This window comes from Micropterus dolomieu, linkage group LG15, assembly GCF_021292245.1.
Source record: "Micropterus dolomieu isolate WLL.071019.BEF.003 ecotype Adirondacks linkage group LG15, ASM2129224v1, whole genome shotgun sequence".
NCBI classification, from domain to species: Eukaryota; Metazoa; Chordata; class Actinopteri; order Centrarchiformes; family Centrarchidae; genus Micropterus; species Micropterus dolomieu.
The window spans coordinates 15,319,083-15,339,666 of record NC_060164.1 but is presented as its reverse complement, the minus strand read 5'-3'; the positions used below and the strand labels follow the sequence as shown (position 1 = coordinate 15,339,666).

The 20,584-nt window shown below is 38.5% G+C and overlaps 2 protein-coding genes and 1 long non-coding RNA gene across 7 annotated transcripts in view; 1 reads left to right on the top strand and 2 right to left on the bottom strand.

The window, feature by feature from the left end:
* Nucleotides 1-9,372, bottom strand: part of LOC123983855 — a 13,345-nt gene extending 3,973 nt beyond the window's left edge. For 2 of the 4 annotated variants that reach the window (XR_006828309.1, XR_006828310.1), the window contains exons 1-2: nt 3,001-3,185; nt 1,312-1,515 (exon numbers count right to left, since the gene is read on the bottom strand). This is a non-coding gene — a long non-coding RNA (uncharacterized LOC123983855). Of the gene's footprint in view, nt 1-1,311; nt 1,516-3,000; nt 3,186-3,533; nt 3,669-9,239 lie in introns of those variants that run through there. The other 2 variants (XR_006828312.1, XR_006828311.1) reach the window with 2 other exon arrangements.
* On the top strand, nt 4,985-13,878 carry hif1an (hypoxia inducible factor 1 subunit alpha inhibitor). Its single transcript, XM_046070264.1, has 8 exons — nt 4,985-5,359; nt 8,157-8,407; nt 8,967-9,115; nt 9,245-9,390; nt 9,709-9,815; nt 11,316-11,379; nt 11,499-11,609; nt 11,919-13,878. The coding sequence occupies exons 1-8, from the start codon at nt 5,192-5,194 to the stop codon at nt 11,973-11,975; spliced, it is 1,053 nt and encodes a 350-aa protein (XP_045926220.1). The 5' UTR covers nt 4,985-5,191; the 3' UTR covers nt 11,976-13,878.
* Nucleotides 13,879-14,001: 123 nt separating this feature from the next.
* On the bottom strand, nt 14,002-19,347 carry cuedc2 (CUE domain containing 2). 2 transcript variants are annotated; one of them, XM_046070265.1, is made up of 9 exons: nt 19,209-19,347; nt 18,222-18,304; nt 17,982-18,125; nt 17,827-17,888; nt 16,954-17,087; nt 16,629-16,796; nt 16,459-16,523; nt 16,309-16,369; nt 14,002-16,204 (listed from the first exon to the last, which is right to left on the bottom strand). In XM_046070265.1, the coding sequence occupies exons 1-9, from the start codon at nt 19,344-19,346 to the stop codon at nt 16,058-16,060; spliced, it is 1,002 nt and encodes a 333-aa protein (XP_045926221.1). In that variant the 5' UTR covers nt 19,347; the 3' UTR covers nt 14,002-16,057. The 2 variants fall into 2 exon arrangements, with proteins under 2 accessions (XP_045926221.1, XP_045926222.1); XM_046070266.1 differs by having other exon boundaries at nt 18,222-18,307; nt 19,209-19,345.
* Between the last annotated feature and the right edge of the window lie 1,237 nt (nt 19,348-20,584).

Below are 20,584 nucleotides of genomic sequence, written 5' to 3'. Positions count from 1 at the left end.
ATTTTTTTCTTTTTGTGTGTGTGTGTGTGTGTGTGTGTGTGTGTGTGTGTGTGTGTGTGTGGGGGGGGGGGGTTTATGGGTCATGCTTTCATGCGCCGGCTCGCCCTCTGCAGAAAATGTCCCACGTATACCCACATGTAAATAATAAATCCCACAAAAGGAAAGCCTGCTGACACAGTAATCAGTTAATGTATGGAAAAGAAAAAAACACAGGAAAACGAGTTCAACAATCTAACACACCTGTGACACCGTTCGCTTATTCAGTCAAGATCAGTTGTGCACCAGCAGCAGAAATGGGGGGGGGGGGGGGGGGGGGGGGGGAACCCAGTGTCAGGTTATTGTAACACTTACCCTTTACCCTGCTGTACTACAGTTTTCTATATGTGTTCTTATGTTCATAACAAAATGGAGTATGAGATTAGAAGGCTATGAGATTCACATGGACAACCAGAGACCACAGTATGAGGCTAAAACTTGGATTACAGACATACAAAGAAATCCAACATGTCTTTATCACCTTTTTTCACTATGCTTCTTATTTTCTACCCGCATTCTCTCTTGATGTCATTCCCTCAAATTAACAAACACACAAATGCAAAAAGGGGAGATGCACGGAATGAAATAATGCTGTGTGAAATAGCACATAGTGTTGATCGTGACTCAGACTACAGAACCCCCACCCCTATCCAGAGAGTGACACGACCTTCGACCGATGGGTCTGAACTTCCGTCTCTCAAGCTGGGCCTGCCATGTTGAATTTGCGATAACACATGAGCTCAAGGTGGCAGAGAGAAAGGTGACACCACAGAGGAAGAGTAGGGATTTTAAGCAGATGCTTTCTCACAGAGCTTGACCGATCAATTTAAACTTCTGTGGAGAACACCAGAGATTATTGACAGAAATGTGTATGTGTTTTTTTCTTCTTCTATACAGTAGTGGCATCATTGAAAGATGGTTGTTTTGATGTTTTGGTGTGAGGTGGAATCGAGTATTATTATTTTAATTAATACTTTTGTGGCTCTGCAACATATAAATACACAAAGGGATCAGATGTCTCTCAGGTAGTGAGTGATCATGCAATCAATAAAAGATGGGAAAAAGGACTAAAATACTTCAGAGAATCCTTGACTAATAGGATTTATGGCTTAGGAGTTCCGGACCTACAACACGTAGAGGTGCGAGGGTCAGTATGAATGTGAGAGAAAGCCAACACAGATGAGTACAGATGAATGGGACGTCCACCATGTGCTCTTAAAGTGGTTAACAAAACTGAAGTCTGTATTTACCTGTGTTGTATCATTATGGCATTACCTGTAAGCTCAAAAACTGCATGTTTGCTTTCACTTATCAACTCTTTCATTGTAACAGTAGCTCCTTGAGAAGGCCTTTGTTTTGACAGCAGTCAATCTGTTGGGCAGAAGACAGCAGTGGTGTGTGTGTTTGTTGCTATCAGCATGATTGAGATACAAGCTCCTTGAGGTTCACCAGGGTGGTCAAGCTCCTGGCTGTGGTTATCTGCAAAGAATGGGGAGAGAGGAGCATCAGGGGGATCAGCTCAGCTCACTGATCTGCACAGGAAACACAGAGCATGGGAACCCACCAGGGAGCCCAAACTAGTCCTAGCAGTGGAAATCTGCTCATAAAGCCTGATTCAAGAGAAAACATACAAGATGTATGTATCAAGTTTTACCAATGTTTTAGGAGATGCTTTATGACTTTTGAGCTAAAATTATGCCTGTGTGTGGCTTTAAAAAGCTGTCACAAAGTTTAAAAATTACAAAGTAGCAGTGATCAAAGTGATAGAATACATGCACTCTATTTAGTTCAATGCCAGTGTGATGTTGATGAAACAGAGCAAGGGTCCATCGACTGATTAAGTCCACCCAGGAAGGTACAGCGTGCACAGCTATCTCATGAAGAATGATCGCCCACTGATCAATACAGTAGCCCAATGCTGAGGCAAAGATAACCAAAATCAAATATTGGCTCATGATTTCAAAAGTCTTTGCTCAGTCTTTACTTTAGTTATTACCATATCTTTCATAAAGAGAATGAGAGCTGTGACAACTTCTCAGCCTGTTTGATTAAAACATAATGTGGCTTGTCCTTTATTATAATTCTTAAGTATTGCTTCATGCTGTACAGAGCATTGTTCAGACCGGCACTGGTGGAGGAAGTATTTAGATCATGTCCTCATACCTAGACATCGATTGTCAAGTGTCCCAAAACAACATAAACTACAAGCAAAAAGTAAGGAAACTTGTGATTGATTATTTCTTTGTTGTAACAATGCTTCTTGTCAATAAATCTTATACTATTGGATAGCCTGTTAATGTCCCTTTTAAATGGTGCCATATTTGTAAGGAACATGCATTTGTAGGAGCAGCAGAGCTGAGTGGGTTTTTCCCATGAAAAATGTGCCAAATCTTCTCTGACAATGCCAAACCGCTTTTCTTCACTGTTGACTTTGTTTGGTGTTGTTTAGTGGATTGGATGATTGAAGTCCGAAGAAAATAGACATATTGGCAATTTAACAATTTATTTATTTGACAAACATTAGCGTCAGTAGCAGCGTGTGGAAGAACCATACACTACCACAACACCACCTCCTCATGCTGGTTACTAGACTGGTCACACACTGCTATGGGATGGCATCTATTTCTTCAATGCATTTGTCGCAAGTATAGAAATAAGAAATAATAGTTATTATAATAATTCTACCAAAATAATTTGGTAGGAATAATCTTCCAAAATCAAATTTCCTCACTTTTTGTATGTACTTTATGTGACCGTTCTCCAAAGTGACACATGAGTGTTTCCTGTACCAGTCCAGTGACAGGCCAAGACCTTCTACTTTACTTAAGCCACGAAACAATCATAGTTTGGTGAGGTTTGGGCAACAAAACTACTTGGTTGGGTTTAGGAAAAGATCGTGGTTTGGGTTAAAACATGTAGCCTACATTGCGTCTACAAAGCGTTAATTAACTTGAAACATGTCACCTTCATTTTCTTTCATACAAGACACAAGAAATCTTCAGTCTCTTGAATGACTCATCTATCACACCAACCACAGTACATGGACTATGTCGCTATGTCACCAGCATATTCTCACTCCCGACTCGGTCAAGGCCCTTTGGCGTTGCTTTTTGACGCCCTGGGTACCCCTTTAGCGCAATTATTATACGTTTAGGGCTTCGTAGTCAAGTTAGCAACGCTTAGCAACAACAAATATGCAACGTCCGGTAAAGGTAGCAGCAATAAATATGCAACGGCCGGTTAGACTTTCAAAATAAGACTCTAGCGTTTCGAAACATCACCATTTCGAAATGGCAGGTTATTAAAGTCGTGAAACATTGCACTTTGGTTATGTTTAGGCACAAAACGTAGCCTGTTGGGTTAAGGTTAGGAAAAGATGATGGTTTGGCTTAAAATCACTACGTAGGTTTGTTAACTTACATAACTTACGCAATTTAACTCTGAAACTTCAATAAAAATTATTAATGTTAACTTTTTGTTTCACACAGGACACAGACCTGGTTTCCTGGTTCAATGTCCAGGTTCTGGCCCCTCCACCCACCCACCTGCATACTCACTCTTTTCTGTTTAATCTCATATACCGCCCTTTACCTCAAAAACTGATGCTACAGGGCTTCCCCCACTGCCTTGAATTATGACGCTATAGGGATCCCCAGTGCGTTAAAAACTGATTGTCCGACGGCAATGACGTAATTAACGGCGACGAAATAACGATCGGAGTAGTGTATCCGAAAGTGTTGTTTTAATAATGCGAGTGAGCTCACTATATAGTCCTCTACATACAACTCCCTACATAGGGGGTAGGGAGTAGTGAATGAGTGGAGAAATCTTGCAGATTTCTTGTGTCTTGTATGAAAGAAAATGAAGGTGACATGTTTCAAGTTAAGTAAGGCTTTGTAGACTCAATGTAGGCTACATGTTTTAACCCAAAAAACTTTTCCTGGCTTTTTAACGCCGTTGTGTTTACAAACTTGTTGCAGTTGATTGGGTAACACATGAGACACGCCCACCAAACGGGAGAAAACATACCCCGAAGCCCGTTGCAGAACGTTGCGCAACGTTTCAAGGAAACATGCCGTTCAATCTGAAAACGTTGCAAACCGGTGCAAAACGTTTTGAGATTGAACTCGCCCGTGATGTTTGGGAGTGAGAACGGGTTGATGTCACATGACTTCCTCTGCCATTAGAGGTCTCAGCCTAACAAAAAAAGTAAATATATGTCTAAAAAAATAATCCACCCATACAAACGTTTTGTCGGGTGAGCGCTGTTCATATTGCTTAAGTAAAAGTAGCCATACTACACAGTAAAAACTGTTTTTAGGCGAAAGTATTCAATATTTTATTTAAGTAGTAGCTGTATTATCAGTAATTTGTACAGGCCTTGTGTCAAAAGTAGAAATTATACTACTGTAGGCCTGGTTATACAGAATGATCCCTCCAAGTCTTATACTATTGCATTGTTGGACTTTAATAATAAAAATTAAATTAAAAAAGTTAAATTTTTTTTTAAATGTAGTTGGTAAAGGTGGAGCTTATTTTAACTGCTTAATATACTTTTGAGTAGTTTAAACTATGAAAATGCAATAGATAGATAGAAAATTTACCAATACAAATTTATATAAACTACTATTCTACTACAGGCCTAAATAAATGTAGCAAAAAAGGCTTAAGATATGTTTCTCTGACTCTGTCGCTGCAAATGAGTGTACAATGTGCATTGTCACTCAGAATAAAGTAGGAAAATATCATTTTCTGAAAAACTGCATACAAAGTAAGTGCAATAGCGTCCTCTAGTGGTATAGAGAAAGTATTACAGCATAAGCATTTACTCACCCAGTACACTATGCGTCGCTGTCCGATATTCTGGCGCTACAATTATGGAAGTGTTTCCCTGACAATTTAGTTTGTGTCGTTTGTTTTCGTGTTGTCAACACAGTGTGTAAACCATAAACACCACACGGAACCGAGGGAGAGCTATCGCCAGGACGGCGCGGATACCCTTCATTAATTTAATAACTTTGAATGGGAAAGATTTTGTGATTTCACCGCTGCTGAGTCCGGGTCCTAGCAGGTTAGAGTCCGGAAGATAAAGCCAGTCTGTCGTTGTTTTATTGTAAGGTGGACGGAGGCAGCTAATCAGCGCTTGTTGACGACCATGGCAGCGGAGGCTGACCCGGCGGCGAGTGAAGGCGGCGCCGCTTTCAGTGGCGTCCAGAACCGCGACTGGGATGAGTCCCAGCTCCGAAAATATTCTTTCCCCACCAAGCCAATTCCTAGACTGTCTCATACGGACCCCAGGGCAGAGATACTAATAAACAATGAGGTAAACCGGCTAAGTTGGCTCGCGGAAACTTTGAACACGCATTGCTTGCCCTATCAGTGAAGGGATCTCAGAGCTTTTCATGGCAAGAACCGCACAGATAGACCTGCACCACAAACAGTATGAGTCAAAACGAAACTATATTAGGTAAAAAATACAGTCATTAGTGTACATTATCTTATGTATGTACAGCGAGGTGTTGAAAGTGACAGTAAACTGTATCATTTTCTTTTAGCCTGTTCTCAGACTTGGCGTTAAATCATCCCAGAGACATTTACTCAGAGATGGATCCTAATTTTAGAAGTCAAGTAGCTCAATTTGTAATGGTGATATCACCCAAACCTAATGTTAAAATAGATTAATCTGTAGGGCTGGAACTGTTTCTCTGTAGCTATGTTTATACTTATCTATAGCCATTGTAATATTATATCTATATTAATAATTTAGGCTAAGTCATTTTTCAAGCATGAATGTCTCAGTTCCAGCTTCCCAGCTGGAAGGATTTGGCAAATCTCCATTAGTGACAGTGAACTACAAAGTAGGCTTATTAACAAGAGAAAGGCATTTGTTCAGTCTTTGATAATCTATACATTAAAATAAGCAGCCCACCTGTGACTAGTTTGTGTGACTTTGGTTACTATCAGTGGGCTTTTTGTACGTTTGGTAATGACAGCATAATAAAACTGCAAGCCTGCGCTCGGTTTCAAGTTCAAGGGTATTCCAATTAGTGAGGTCAGGTAGTGCTGCCTTTGACATCTGATTGGTGATGGTTGACTGATGACAAAACAATATATCAATTGATTGCTTTGCAGGTATGCTGTTCTGGTTAGGAGAAAAAGCAGCTTGTTTTCTTATGATTGCATTTGCCTGCTGGTGCAGTACAGACCATGTTATTATCTCCATTAAAGAGCCACAGTCTTAGTTTGTGTTAAGATTAGGGAACCTATTCACCTTAGTAATTAATGTGTGATGAAAAATGGAAACATTCAGGAGTTCATTTAAGTGCGTCTCACCCAGATGCAGACCAAAAAGAAATGTTAACAAATTAGATTCTGTGTTAGAAAACCTTTCTCTTCTATCTTGTCATTAGACATGAATAGAAATGCGTCATCCTCAATGTTTCTCAAAATTGACCGGGTTCCTGTTCTCCACTCAGATATTGTTGAATCTACTGCGCACCAACCCACAATAGCCAGCTCTTGAGAAATGGTTTACAAGAACAGCAACACAACAGTCTTGTCAAACTAACCCACACGCCATATTGCAACTTTGTGACATTCAAATGTGAATTCATTGTGAAACATGTTAAGGAAAGGAAATTCTTTGAATGTGATTTCTAAAACAAAAGTATAAATGTGTTTTATGTAGTGACACCCTGATGATTTGACTGGATTTGCTCTTACATAATTTAAAACACTAAGAATGGTTTTTGCTAGTCTATTATTTTTGCAAACACAGATTCATATGATTTACACTTAATATAGAATATGCATACAAAAAAGTTGTGATAGGCAACAAAAGAAGTCAGAGGTTAAATAAATAATGGTTTGTTGTAGTGTATGATTAATATTATTGTAGAACAGGAAAATGAAAGATTAAAACCCATGCATGTGTGGGCCATGGATCCATTTATACACTATGGTTTGCACTATTGCATATTTATAATTTAGCTGGAATTGAGTGTTATTTGTTTGGCCTGAGGAAACTGGAGAGGTTATTGTCACTTTCAGCAGTAGCTGTAGGCAATCTAATTTGTCAGTTTCAAACATGAACTCTGATACATGAATGAATAAATACGTCGCACTAAATAAAAGTGATATTGTGGCTCACATTCAGTGACCTCTTCATGTTTTCATTTTAGTTTAGAACTGGAATTATCGGTCTTAATTTCGAGTCCCTAATGGCTTGTTCATACTGTAGCAGCATTAGAAAACGATAACAGTGTGGAGCTCTGAACCCCGAGGACACACGGGGCATGTCCCCGTATGCATGCACGCGTCTTATCAAGGCAGAACACAAAACCGATTTTTACAGTCAACACAATACGTGAAAGCCTCAAAGACTGATATCTGACGTGTCTCTTTGACCCAGACGCCGCAAATTAAACGACGGCCACGCTAAAGTTAGTCGACGACGGCGGCGGGGTTTTTCCTGCGCCGTTGTAACTTATCGAGACCGAACAGTGCCCGCGTTCTCCGGCGAAAGTGAAACCGAGAGCCCGGTGCAGTGAGAGACAGGCGGCGGGAGCGCGCCCACCGGTCTACGTTCAGTTAGTCACGTAGCCCTCGGAGCTCAGTGTGTCCAAACACTGCACTATCGATGTGCTGCGCGGGTGTGTGCCGGGGGTTTATGTTCCTTTTTGATTAAAAGGTTATTCTAGACAAAAATATAAATAGTTCCGGGATTTGGTGAGGGAAAAGCACTGTGACACCGTCAAGATGACACACATGCAGCAATGTTTGTGTAACACGTCTTTTTACTTTAAAATAATACTATGACATTTTAAAGGACTTTCTTTTCACCAATTTTTATGAACCACATTAATAGTAATAAATGTTAAAGTAAAACTTAATTGTAGATTGAAAAAAAACAACACTTAAATCTTACAATAGGCTATAATCATGAGATAATACATAGTTATAAAAAAACACTAAAATATTATAGGAAACCAGTCTTGCAGTGATTAATTCTTTAGAGAGAATTGCTTGTTTTTACAAGCCTAATTCACTTGACATAAACTATAAAAAATACACATTTCTGTAATATTACAATAATGAAATGTCCTTTTATCTGTTTTCAGGAACCGGTGGTTTTGACAGACACAAACCTTGTTTATCCAGCCCTCAAATGGGACATTGACTACCTCCAGGAGAACATTGGAAATGGAGACTTCTCTGTTTACATCGCCGAAAAACACAAATTCCTCTACTATGATGAGAAAAAAATGTCTAATTATGAGAACTTTGTCCCCAAGTCACAACGAGTGGAAATGAAATTCTCCGAATTTGTGGAAAAAATGCATTTAACAGAGGAGATGGGAGGAGAGGAGAGGTAAGATATATTTATTTTAGTTGGAACAGGAATATGATGTGAGTTATGTTTATATTAACCCTGCCTGGGCTGTTGCTCAATCTAAACACAATCATTGGAAGCTCAAACAGGCTAGTAACCCAAGTGTGCCAGAGCACAATGTGGTTGTGCTGCGGGTGTTCTTGACAGTGAAAGGTGTTTTTATTTTTCTCATGAAATGTAATGCGGTACAGGAAAGTAGAGTGAATGACTAAGCATTTACACAGGAGAATCAGGGGAGAAGCCTATTGCTGTGACCGGACTTGGCCCTGGTGCACAAACACAGATCACTTACTAAAGTGAACTCGCTGTTTGACACGCTGACGCTCACAGTGGGTGATATCTATTTAGATTTACATGGTCCTCTTCCTTCAATGTCATATTGTTTGTGGTTTGAAGGAGATGTAGTCTTCAAAGCACATTGCTTATATCCTGCAGACAAATTAATAGGACTTTGGAAAATTACCAGAATTGCAACTTGTTTCACGTAGAACAAACTGGCGCATAACATTTTCACATCTCTCTTCTCATGCATTTCAAGGGTATATTTGCAGCAGACCCTGAATGACACAGTAGGGAAAAAGATTGTTGTTGACTTCCTTGGTTTCAACTGGAACTGGATCAACAAGCAGCAAGCCAAGAGAAACTGGGGACAGCTGACATCCAACCTGCTGCTCATAGGCATGGAGGGTAAGGGTTCTGGCATAAGGAATGCTGTTTCACGGTTTCCGCTGTATAATGTACGATCACACGGCTCCTCACTTTTCATTCTCCTCAATGTTTCACATCACATTTTCTATTAATACTCTCTCACCATAGGTAATGTGACACCAGCGCATTACGACGAGCAGCAGAACTTCTTTGCACAGATCAAAGGCCACAAGAGATGCATCCTCTTCCCCCCAGACCAGTTTGAGTGTCTCTATCCATACCCTGTGCATCACCCCTGTGACAGACAGAGCCAAGTAAGCCATAAAACTTTATTCATGTAATTGCACATTTGTAATTTAGTTCAGTTACCTTCATCAATAGTGGTAGAGATAATTCACAGTGAAGATGTCAGAGGGAATCCCCTCAAAGACATTATACAATGGTCTCTACACATTAAAAAAAGTTATTTTTAAGATGTTTGTGTTAAGATTACTTGAAATAAGGACATACATTTTGTACATTTGTACTTATTTTCAAACATTTATCAGAAAAGTAGGAAGGAATTAAAAGTATTTTGCAGATGTATGAGGTATGTTCATGTTTTGTAACACATCTATACTTTTCATTTATAGGTTGATTTTGATAATCCCGATTATGAGAAGTTTCCCAATTTTCAAAATGTTGTTGGCTGTGAGGCTGTTGTGGGCCCAGGAGACGTACTCTACATCCCCATGTATTGGTAAGAAATTACATTTCTTATAGAAATTATGTATACCAACATTACTTGGGTAAAAAAAACAGCTCTACCACCAAATCCGCTGATTATCTCTAGTGTATTGAGTAGGGGTGAACAATATTTATCATTATTCTCATTTTTATTGAAAAACATATTAAAATGATTATAGCGTGATTTTTAAGGGTATTGGTACCAAACAAAGATGTTTTCTGTCAGTAGAATATGATGTGTAGGCCAGGACATCTTTGCAAAATGACAGTATTTAATTTTAAATGGTATTTTTTACATGCTTTTCACCTTTTAACGCCTCCAGCCATATGAAAATTGCACAAGAGACCATAAAGTGGTTTCAATAAAAGTTTGATATTTAAGCCCTAGCATTGAGTTTCTTGGATGTACTTTCAGTTGTGTTTTCATGCTCTCTGTATTTCAGTATGATATTCTTTGATTAACAGCTCATTGTGCTGTTTATCAATGTTTTTTTATTATTATTATTGAGTATTATGTCTGTGTCTTATTGGTTGGCCCAGAATTGGTAGAAATTTGTGCTGTCAAAATTAACTAATGTATATTGCAGTAGTAATTGTTAGTAATGAAGTTTATGTGTTGGAGCATGAATCCACAATGAGTACAGGGCACGGGTGTTATATTTTTAAACTACTCTTAACAGGTAAGAAAAAGCAGCTTAGTCACTGGTTTACTGGGAGGGCTTCATATTAAGCTTGCACAAGCTATAGTTCAAGAATAAACTACATTTATGTTGGTTTGGTGATGAAAATGTACAACTCTGTTCTGTTAACACTACAGTAATGGCTTCTAACCAACATGGTTTGTTGCTAACTAAGTACATATTGCAGTTTTCAAGCATTAACCTACATGTACATAAAGCTCAAAGGTGGCCTGGAAGCTGTCACTGCACCCAGTGATTTCCTTGGGTTGGCATTTATTTTTGGGAGTTTTCACCATGAATATGTACCACCACTAAGAAAAACTGCAAAACAACTGGGGTTCACCTAGGGCTGCAACTAATGATTATTTTCATTATCGATTAGTCTGTCGAGCATTTTCACGATTAATAGATTAGTTTTTTGGTCCATAAAATGTCAGAAAACGTTGATGTTGATCAGTGTTTCCCAAGGTGACGTCATCAAATGTCATGTTTTGGCCACAACCCAACAATATTCAGTTTACTAGCATAGAGGACAAAAGAAGACAGAAAATATTCACATTTGAGAAGCTGAAATCAGGGAATTTGGACATATATTCTTAAAAGATTACTTAAAACAATTAATCAGAATAGTTCACAACTAATCAGTAAATTGTTGCAGCTCTAGTGTTATCTAGTTACTATACTGCATTTTCCTCCCTCAGCCTGTAGTTTCTTGATCAATTTCTTGCTTGCGCGTATGATGCTGACATTAAATTAAAGGAAGAGCTGCAGAAAGTTGCTGTCTGACAGCAAGAGTTTGATGAGTTTAGTTAACATTTTTCTTCTTTCTCCAGGTGGCATCACATTGAATCACTGTTGAATGGCGGAGTGACGATCACTGTAAACTTCTGGTATAAAGTACGCATAATTTGATACATTACAACTGTTACTTACGCACACATTTGTGCTGTCTTTGCCACTCCATGTTTCTTCATGACCACTCATTTCATGACCCATTTTTTGACTTATTGCTTCAGGGTGCCCCCACACCTAAGAGGATAGAATACCCCCTGCGAGCTCATCAGAAGGTGGCCATCATGAGAAATATTGAGAAGATGCTGGGAGAAGCACTTGGAGACCCACATGAGGTAAAAGCACTTGATGTTATGTCCTCTTTGCAATACAAACTCTTTCCTGTCATCAGTGTGCTGATTGCGTAAGTCACAAATGAATGTCACACCGCCAGTTTCTAGAACATCAAATCAGACCCACATTTAGGTCACCTGTTGCACGAAATCCCTGGGGCATGCTGACCCTTCCCAGCAACCCAATTACTGCGAATATTTATGGCTTACTGGATTTAGTACAAAGGAAAGATATATGCAGTCTGGGACAGTGAGTAAAACAATGCACTATATCTGAACCTATGAAGAAGCTTATCTTTATCATTTCTGTAGGTTGGACCTTTACTGAAAACGATGATCACGGGACGATACGACCAGGATCACAATTAGAGCCACACCCTTCAAACTGTAGACTAAACTGCTTCGGAAAACTGTATGTGTGTAAAAGTGAGACTGCTGCGTGTGTAATGCGCATTCTTACTTTGGATCTACGTATCGCGGCATGGCAATAAGCAGCCATCTTCAAACCATTCTGCTGTCATCTCTGAGTGCCATGGTCATTGCAAATACAACAATTACAGAAGACACATCTGACTGACTTATGGGAATGCGCCCTACTTGATGAAGTCTTTGAAGAGGAGGCCTAACTTATAGACTTATGGATGGATTTATGTGAACCAGTGTCTTCAACATTCTCATAATTCAAGCTAAAGGTTATTTGGGTGCATTTGCTCACCCAGTCAGTAGAAGTTGTGAGATCGGTACCTTTGGAACAGCCTACATATTTTGACCACTAATGGATGAGTCAAGGGGTATTTTATATACAGTACATCAGTTAAATACAGGACATGTAATAACATCATTGTAGGTTACTAAATGTGGAATGACCATACTATATTCTCCATCTTTATCACTAAGACAGCTGATTTGGTTCATACATCGAAAGATAAGAGTGAGTGTGATGATGTGTTTTTGAAATATTTATCCCCGTAATCTGCATTATCTCTACCTACACGGTCTTTGGGAGTGATCTGCAAGAATTTCCTATTGCAATGAAGACCGCATAGGCACGGTAATAAAACACAGACGTGATTAAAAACTGATGAAATATGTGTGGGTGTGGAAAAAGTGGTTCATATATTCAGTTGAAGGAATATGTGACTGCTATTTTAGCTGAGTGATTACTTTGTGTTTTAATTTATGCTCTTGCTTGTTTGATTTATATTTCAAGGACTTTACTGGATGCGCTATAGTAATAGTTGAGGGAGCACTAAAAATGTACATAAATACATACTGCAATTTTAGTTTAGAAAATACAGTTAACTTTAAGAATGAAAAGGAAATGATTCAAGTTACTGTTTTTGGGGAAACTTCTCAAAGTGCGTACAGGCGATCTGGTCTTGGGAATATGAGGGTCATGAGTGTAAAAGTGGTTAAAGCAAAGTGCTGAAATGATATGTTCATGTTAACATGTTTTTAACGGTCTGAACTAGCTGACTGCTGGGATGTTGCTCATGTATCAGCCATTGCAGTGCAACATAATGTACCATCTAGAGGTCAGGTTTTCAGTTTCATATTAAGCTTTAAGTATTGTTACCCGGTCCATGCACTATACTGCTGCAAAATACAAATATTCAATATGTTGTATTAAATGCAGCAGATCTCAGATAATATAATGCTCCAATGTGTACAAAAGTCTAATTCAAGTTGAAAACTTGCTCTGGTGGTTACTGTAGGTTAACAATCCTCAGAAATGCACTTATTTTTACTTACATGCAGCCATATTTTGAAGATCTTGGAAGTGTTTAAACTTTTAAGTGCTGTTGTAAAAATGTACATTAAACAAAAAGGGAGGATCAATTCATATGTTGTGCTGTATGTGCCAAACCAACATACAAACATTCAGAAAGCTTTGTCTGCCATTGCGACACTCAATGAATCAGCAAGTGATGAACTATAAAACTCCCAATTAATAGGGCTAATTCCTCTGGAAAAAAAGAATTGACCTTATGTAAGATTTGATATGTATGGCTTTTCTAAGTTAACCCTGTTTACTACATGTGCCTTGCTTAACAATGGTGTGCCACTGAATGTTTCAAGGACATGATTAACTTTTTTTTTTTTTTTTAAATGGTCAAAATGTTTGTTTTCACTCATTAAACGGCTAATTAAGGGTTTTCCCTATTAAGGGTTCATAGAGATAGAGGTATGTTTGTATTAATGGATGCCTGGTTTGTTTTCAACACAGTGCGTGCTGTCTTTGTTCCTCCGATTAAAGTTTGTTTGCAAAGTTCTGCAGTTCTGAATGACTACTGAAAGGTGATTTCTCACACACAAAGCTATGAAATAATATTTGATGGTTTTGAATTAGTATCTTAAGTAACATAAGTGAATAAATCAAAGAATACAATGTGAATAATCTACAAAAAGTTTTATTTATTTACTATTAATTGTGCGTCAGCGGTTTCTCAAAGCGCAAAGTTAAAACTCAGTTGTGACAGAACAGCGTCACTAAATCCAGTCCATGCTCTTTAGTAGAAGGGAAAATTAGGCACCTTTTATGTGGATGTCCAGTCGGTGTTGATAGTAAATGCAGTCGACTAAAGCAAAAAATCCCTCAGTGAGTGCTATATTGACCGAGAAAGCAGAGTTTGCCAAGTAGAAGCGCGTGCGCAATAAATACATGTAGGCACATGCTCCGTGAGCAGGAGAACTCTGCTTTCTAGGTCAATATAACACTCACACAGAGGGATTTACTGCTTCAACTGACTACATTTACTATCAACACCGACTGGACATCCACATAAAAAGTGCCACATTTTCCCTTTAAAGACGACATTGCTGCTGATAAAGACAAGTATCAGTAACAACACATCTTTTCAACACTTGTGTTACACCTACACTCAGGGCAAACTATATTATACCACCAATCAAAAACAATTGCTTATATCTGCTCCAAATGGATGCAGCGGGAAACACAAATAATCAATAGTATAATAAACAACAGTATATACTAGTAAAAAAAACCTGACCAACCAATTTATCCTAATATACAACTAACAAGAGTCAAATAAGAATCCACTCAATCAAAAATTCCACAATCAACGATCACAAACGAAGCAAAACTCACACAACACCACAAGATGAGATAAAAGGAGTCGTGATAGAGGACCACTTTGGTGACATCATGTAAACAGACCCTGAATGCAACAGGCCTCTTCGCAATAAACACATGATCTGAGACTTTGTCAACTCTAAACATCTATATCAAAAATAAAGACAATGTTGTTGAGATGAACTTTAAAATCAAGTCCTCCAGCGACATGTTTCGCTAAAATTCAGGGGGCAACCGCAGTCCTCCACCTCATTATGCCAAAATATTATAGTGCTGTAATAGTTTGTGCACCCCTTGAGAATTAAATTTGTTGTGCTAGAAAATTACCAATGAATTTCTAGAGTTATACAGTGCTTCCCATTACAGCAAAATATTTGCAACACTTGTTTTATCAGGGCTTAGTCGTGTTACTGACAAATATTTAACACTTCCTCTTGTGCTGCTCAGGGTCTCTCGGGTCATAGCGACGGGTTAGCAATTCTCACTTTGATAGCTTTAAGCCAAGGTCGTCATGTTTACATTTTTTAAATTAGGTTTTTCCATTATAGAAATTGTACACAATAAAAACAATATATTATGTAAAACATTGCATATTATCACAAACCCTTTATTTGCTGTAAGGGCAGTGATAGAAGGTGATAAAAACCAATCGGAACTATGGCCTTCCTCTTGTGGACTAGCAGAATATTTACTGTTATGAGGGCAATCTATACGTCAGTTTCATTTAAGACCATTTTGAAGCACAACAAATGTCCAAACACAAGGCTTGACCAAACATTTGACAACACAGAACTGTTTCATTCTTGTATGATGTAAAAATAGAACTTTAAATGAAATTGGCATCAGTGATTTAGTATGTACATAGAAAAGCAGTTGAGACTCGTAATGTCCAGAAGAAACTCTACAGCACCACTAGAACATATTTACAGAAATGACAACTGATTCATCTCTACAACCTCATGTCATAATTTTGGGTCAATACTGTACTGAAGTAAAAAAAAAAACGACAAACAAACAAAATAGGTAAATGAAAATATGACAGTATTGTCAGTGCAACATCAGACCGGCTGAGATGACAAAAAAGTAGAAAGGTTAGATAGGTTGAACACAAGTTACAACATCCGCACCAAAATATCACAAAATTTCAAAACCTCCTCAAGGAAGGGATGCAACTAAAACACTGTAATTTCAACCAAGGCATATAACGGTAACAGTTTTTTAAAATAAGCCACTGTAACATGAACAAATATCTTCATTTACTTGGGAAAAATCTAACAAATGCAGGCTAAATAATACAAAAAAAAAAATAGTGTAAACAATATTGTCAGTAGCTGCTCTTACAGTATTGTGCTCGTCATCAATGGAATCTGTACTTTCGCGCGGGTTTGAGGTTGACATATGTCTTCTTCATGTCCTCTGCCTCGTCTTTCTTCACAAGTTGATATCGCTCCCCTTTTGTGGTTACCACCTGGTTACTGTGGTAGCGAACTAGCTTCTTTGGAGCCTGTATAAATAAATAAATTTTAATTTTATATTATTTAAAGTTTTATTGCATTAACACATTTGAAGAAGCTATAGTGTGAATGTGAAGTATAACCTGAGACTTACATCTTTCGGGGCGACAGGACGGTGTGTTTTGTTATCATCCTCACTGTCCACAAGCATGTACCTGTGGAGGTGAAACATAGTCACAAACACACTGAAATAAAGAAGTGAGGCCAATTCTGCTTTCCACAGGATAATAGCAATCTTACTCACTTCTCAAGAATGCTCTCTTTAAGTTTCTGGTCCGCCAGGGAGGAAATACTCTTCCCATGGTTTACCTGAGGCAACAGGATACCATCAAATCAGACTGCTAATATACACAAGGTGGGCAGCAGCTGACATGAAACACAGTGGCAATGTTTCTGAGTGTAGCAGAGACTCACATTAAGAGGAGTAGGGCTGAGTTGGACGTCGCCTTCTATGATAAGGCGCACAGCTTCCTCCATGTCTCCTTTGGCAATAGACAGGGCGCTGCGAGCCTCCGACAGACTACACTTGGGAAACATCTCCAGCAGGTGCTGCTCCTGGGCCTCCCACTCAGACACTGGTAGCTGGAGATACACACATTTATGTTACCTCTAATTTAGGATGTTAACAATATCACCAGCAGGAGGACACACAATGAGCATGTGAAATTATAGTGATTCAAAAATTCAGACACATCAAGAAAAGGAAAATAATGTGATGATGTGTGCTGAAATTTATAACCTTGGCAGTGGCGCCCTCTGTCTGTGTTTTAAGGCACTGCGTTTCTCTTCCTGGTGGAGGTTCACTGTGCAGGGTGGTGAGTTTCAATGAAATCTCTTCTGTCCTTGCCTTAGGCACACAGTTTTCTTCAACGGCTAAAACAGGAAACAACACAAATTAATTAACATTAATATACTGTAGTATAAATGTTAGGCTAATGATCGCTATCTATCTATCGAGAACCTATTCCAAATTTCCAAGAAACGTGGAATCGTTAAGACAAGTGCATTTAGATTCTGCTTAACTTTTTTCAGCCGTGCTCCCAATTATAAGTCAGTGAGTATTTTACAGTCCAAGTTTCACTTATCTGCCAGGACCTGGTACGCAGGCCTAATGTCGCGTCATTTGTTACGCAATACGTCAACAAAGCATGCGAGAAGAGAGTACTTCTGTTTACATTTCTGAACCACAGTAAAAGTTTGGCTTAGCTTCACTAAAAAAAGAACACAACAAAACCCTACACCTGCAGATATTTTGTGCAAGGGAGGATGCAGCTCCAATATGACGAAGCATTTACTTCAGCATGGCGTGAATCTGAAGGAATGCACTGTGTTCAATGTGGTCTCCCAGCTACAATGATGCCCCGGATAAGGCTAATGCAAAACAGTAGCAACATGTCACGCTCGCAGAACCGAGATTCAATGAGAACCGAATTCGATAAGCAGAATTGGAATCGGAATAGAAAAAATTTTTAGTGATACCCAACCCTACTGTGCAAAACATTTAGTTTGTTTAAATGACTCCTGAAACATTATGAAAATTAAGAAACCAGTTGGTTAAAAGGGTGAGATTGCTGTATACTGTATGTATTAGAGATAATAATAAAAACACTACCTGAGGTACGAGCAGTGGCTAGTTTTGAAGCCAGGCTGAACATCATTTCACAGACCTTGACACTGCAAAATAAAAAATAAAAAAAACACATTTGTAATATCAACAAAAGACAAATGACTTTATCACAGACAATAGAGAAAAAGGTTACTGTTTACCTGTCAATTGCAGCAAAGCCAGGTATGTAAGCTTCAAGCATCTCTGCAAAGACCTCCACGTCAAAGTTCTCCTCAACACTCTGCTGGGAGCCAAGATCCTCCAGGACTCCCGTGATGTAAGAGAGAAGAACATCATCCAGGGTGCTGCATTAAATGGCATAAAACAAGTTACTATAAAACTGATTGAACTAGACCTTTTTTATAAGAATGCAAAAAAAAAATTGTTGAGGAATTGTTTACCTGAGATCTGCATTAGGAATGTAAGCCTGAATAAATTCGTGCAGCGCACTATGGATGATTTTGTGGAGGTCCATTGCGTGCTCCTACTGTCCAGCAGAGGAAATACAGAGTCAAAGTGCTGGAGTTGGGTGATAGCAGATGGCCGGGCTGTTCTTATGAGCAGCAGTGACTGCACACCTTAAATAACCATACATAACTGTGTGTACCCATGTACATTTATGGCACACCATAAGCTCAGACTTACATGGACATTTTAAGTTACAAAAGCATCTCTTACGAAAGCTTGCAGCTGCCGCATCGCTGTCATGATAACACGCTTGTGGGGGAGAGTACTGACATTGATGCACGACCTACAAGCATTTATCAGTTGATAGACTTCACGGTTCATTTCTGCAAGGATTGGCAGTCTAGTTAGCCAGAATGCATCGACAACTAACATTAAAATCGTTGAGGAAGCCGATATTCCTTAACATCTATACAAAGTCAGTTCGTTTATGTTAAAGTGACCTATATCTATGTAACTTAGCTAATGCCATCAAACAGTGCATTTGCATCACACTCGTGTGGCGTGAACTACAGCAGTACAATAAACTTGCTAACGTTAATTTTGGTGCCCAACGTTAGCATTGCAGCTATTAACATACTCGGACATTCATGGTTAATAGTCGAACGCCACGGCTAGCCTTACGCTTCCGTTAGCTAACCCGTTGCAGGACACCGTGTGCGATTATCCATTTCGGTCAATTATTCCACGCCCTGTCACATTTCCTCAACTTCATCAGTATTTATCCATCAACAAGGTTAACCATCTTATGGTACGCATACTCGAAGATAAATAACGGTGAGAGGTTATGGTGTTAGCGAACTGGCGCTAGCTTAAATGTTTTGTGTTTTTTTGTTAGCTAACAACAATTGCTAGCTAACGATTAATGCCAAACCAACCACCGTTATATATATCGGAAAGCCTTTTAATACAGTAAAACTTACCCTGACAGAACTTATAGGTACATGAAGCTTAAAGTCTTCCCCAAGTGTATTTCGGGGAAGGCTGCTCAGTGCAGTGCTTACAGGCTTTCTAGCCGTGCTGCTTGTTAGCCTGCACGATTCAAAACATTGGCACGTCATTTCCTCGGGTTGTAAACATCCTGGTTAAATGCATAAATTATCTTATGATTTCATGGATTTGAAATGCTTTTTATTTAAAATCTTCTTTTATTGATTGGAAGTTTTAAATTGTCTGAAAGAAAACTCCAATATAACGTTACACCACTTCAATACTGAGATTAGACACTAAAGCACTGCATTTAATTAATTGATTAAATAATTGATTTATCAACTTATCTTTCGACAGAACACGTGTTTTTTTTTCTGTCGAATTACTGGACTATTCATTCAATTTATTGTCCTGCACATACCGCATACTTACTACGGGACTCCTTCACAACTCAAACTCCTGACAATTGATTAATCATCTTAGTTATTTTCCAAACTAAAATGTATCCTGCTCTGACAATGTGATGATTTTCTGTTTTTCTACGTTTTATGATTCCAAACTGAATATCTTTTGGACTGTTGATGGGACAAAACAAGACGTCTGATGGATAGAGTAATAAAATATAACAAATAGCTAGTTAATAATGAAATGAAAATAACTGCTTGTTGCTGCCTTGCACTATGTGGACAAAGAAATCTGAGAGCTATCGACACCATGGACATCCAGAGTGCCTTCAAGACCATTTTGTCATCCCCAAATTCCATTCTTTTTATGATAATCCCTAAAGAAACTAACTGAAATTATTAAAAATGCAGCTTCTATACAACAATATTTCATATGTCACAACAACATTGTTATAAAGCTATGAACACATCATACCTGCCAGACATTCATGAAGGGGGATATGAACCTAACATATAATATTTTAGTGAGAATATTAAGGTGACAAACTATTAACCCACAGTGTAATATATCTGGTATGTTTTGGTAAGTCAAAAAGTGTAGTAAAATAAATTACGCCCAAACAAACAAGAAAAAATATGTGATTCCATAATAAATCCTGCTGCTGCTCAGTGATCAGACGCACACTATAATGACTGTGATAAGTGGTGCCCAACAACTGTTCAAGCTCACAAAACCTTTTTGTAAACTGTTAAAATATTTTTCATGTCTTCCAGCTGTCATCAAACATTTACCCCTTGGAGTTCACATTTAATGTTTTCTCATGTTCCACTGAAAACCTAGGCATTTACAATTTAATTCACAGCTAACACGTTTAGTTATGAATTTGTCCTCAATAATTGTAAAGCTTTCTGTCACCCATCTTTGATTCCTGACTCAGTGTCTGTACACTGGTCTAGGCTACATT

Bases quoted from the DNA above. Each gene is read 5' to 3' on its own strand.
- cuedc2 (XM_046070265.1), bottom strand. From the start codon at position 19,346: ATGACGTGCCAATGTTTTGAATCGTGCAGGCTAACAAGCAGCACGGCT. The intron at 16,797-16,953 runs GTTATAAATTTC...GTGTATCTCCAG, and splicing joins CAGAGGGCGCCACTGCCAAG to CTACCAGTGTCTGAGTGGGA. The intron at 16,524-16,628 runs GTGAGTCTCTGC...CTGTTGCCTCAG, and splicing joins TCAGCCCTACTCCTCTTAAT to GTAAACCATGGGAAGAGTAT.
- hif1an (XM_046070264.1), top strand. From the start codon at position 5,192: ATGGCAGCGGAGGCTGACCCGGCGGCGAGTGAAGGCGGCGCCGCTTTC. The intron at 5,360-8,156 runs GTAAACCGGCTA...ATCTGTTTTCAG, and splicing joins AGATACTAATAAACAATGAG to GAACCGGTGGTTTTGACAGA. The intron at 8,408-8,966 runs GTAAGATATATT...ATGCATTTCAAG, and splicing joins GAGATGGGAGGAGAGGAGAG to GGTATATTTGCAGCAGACCC.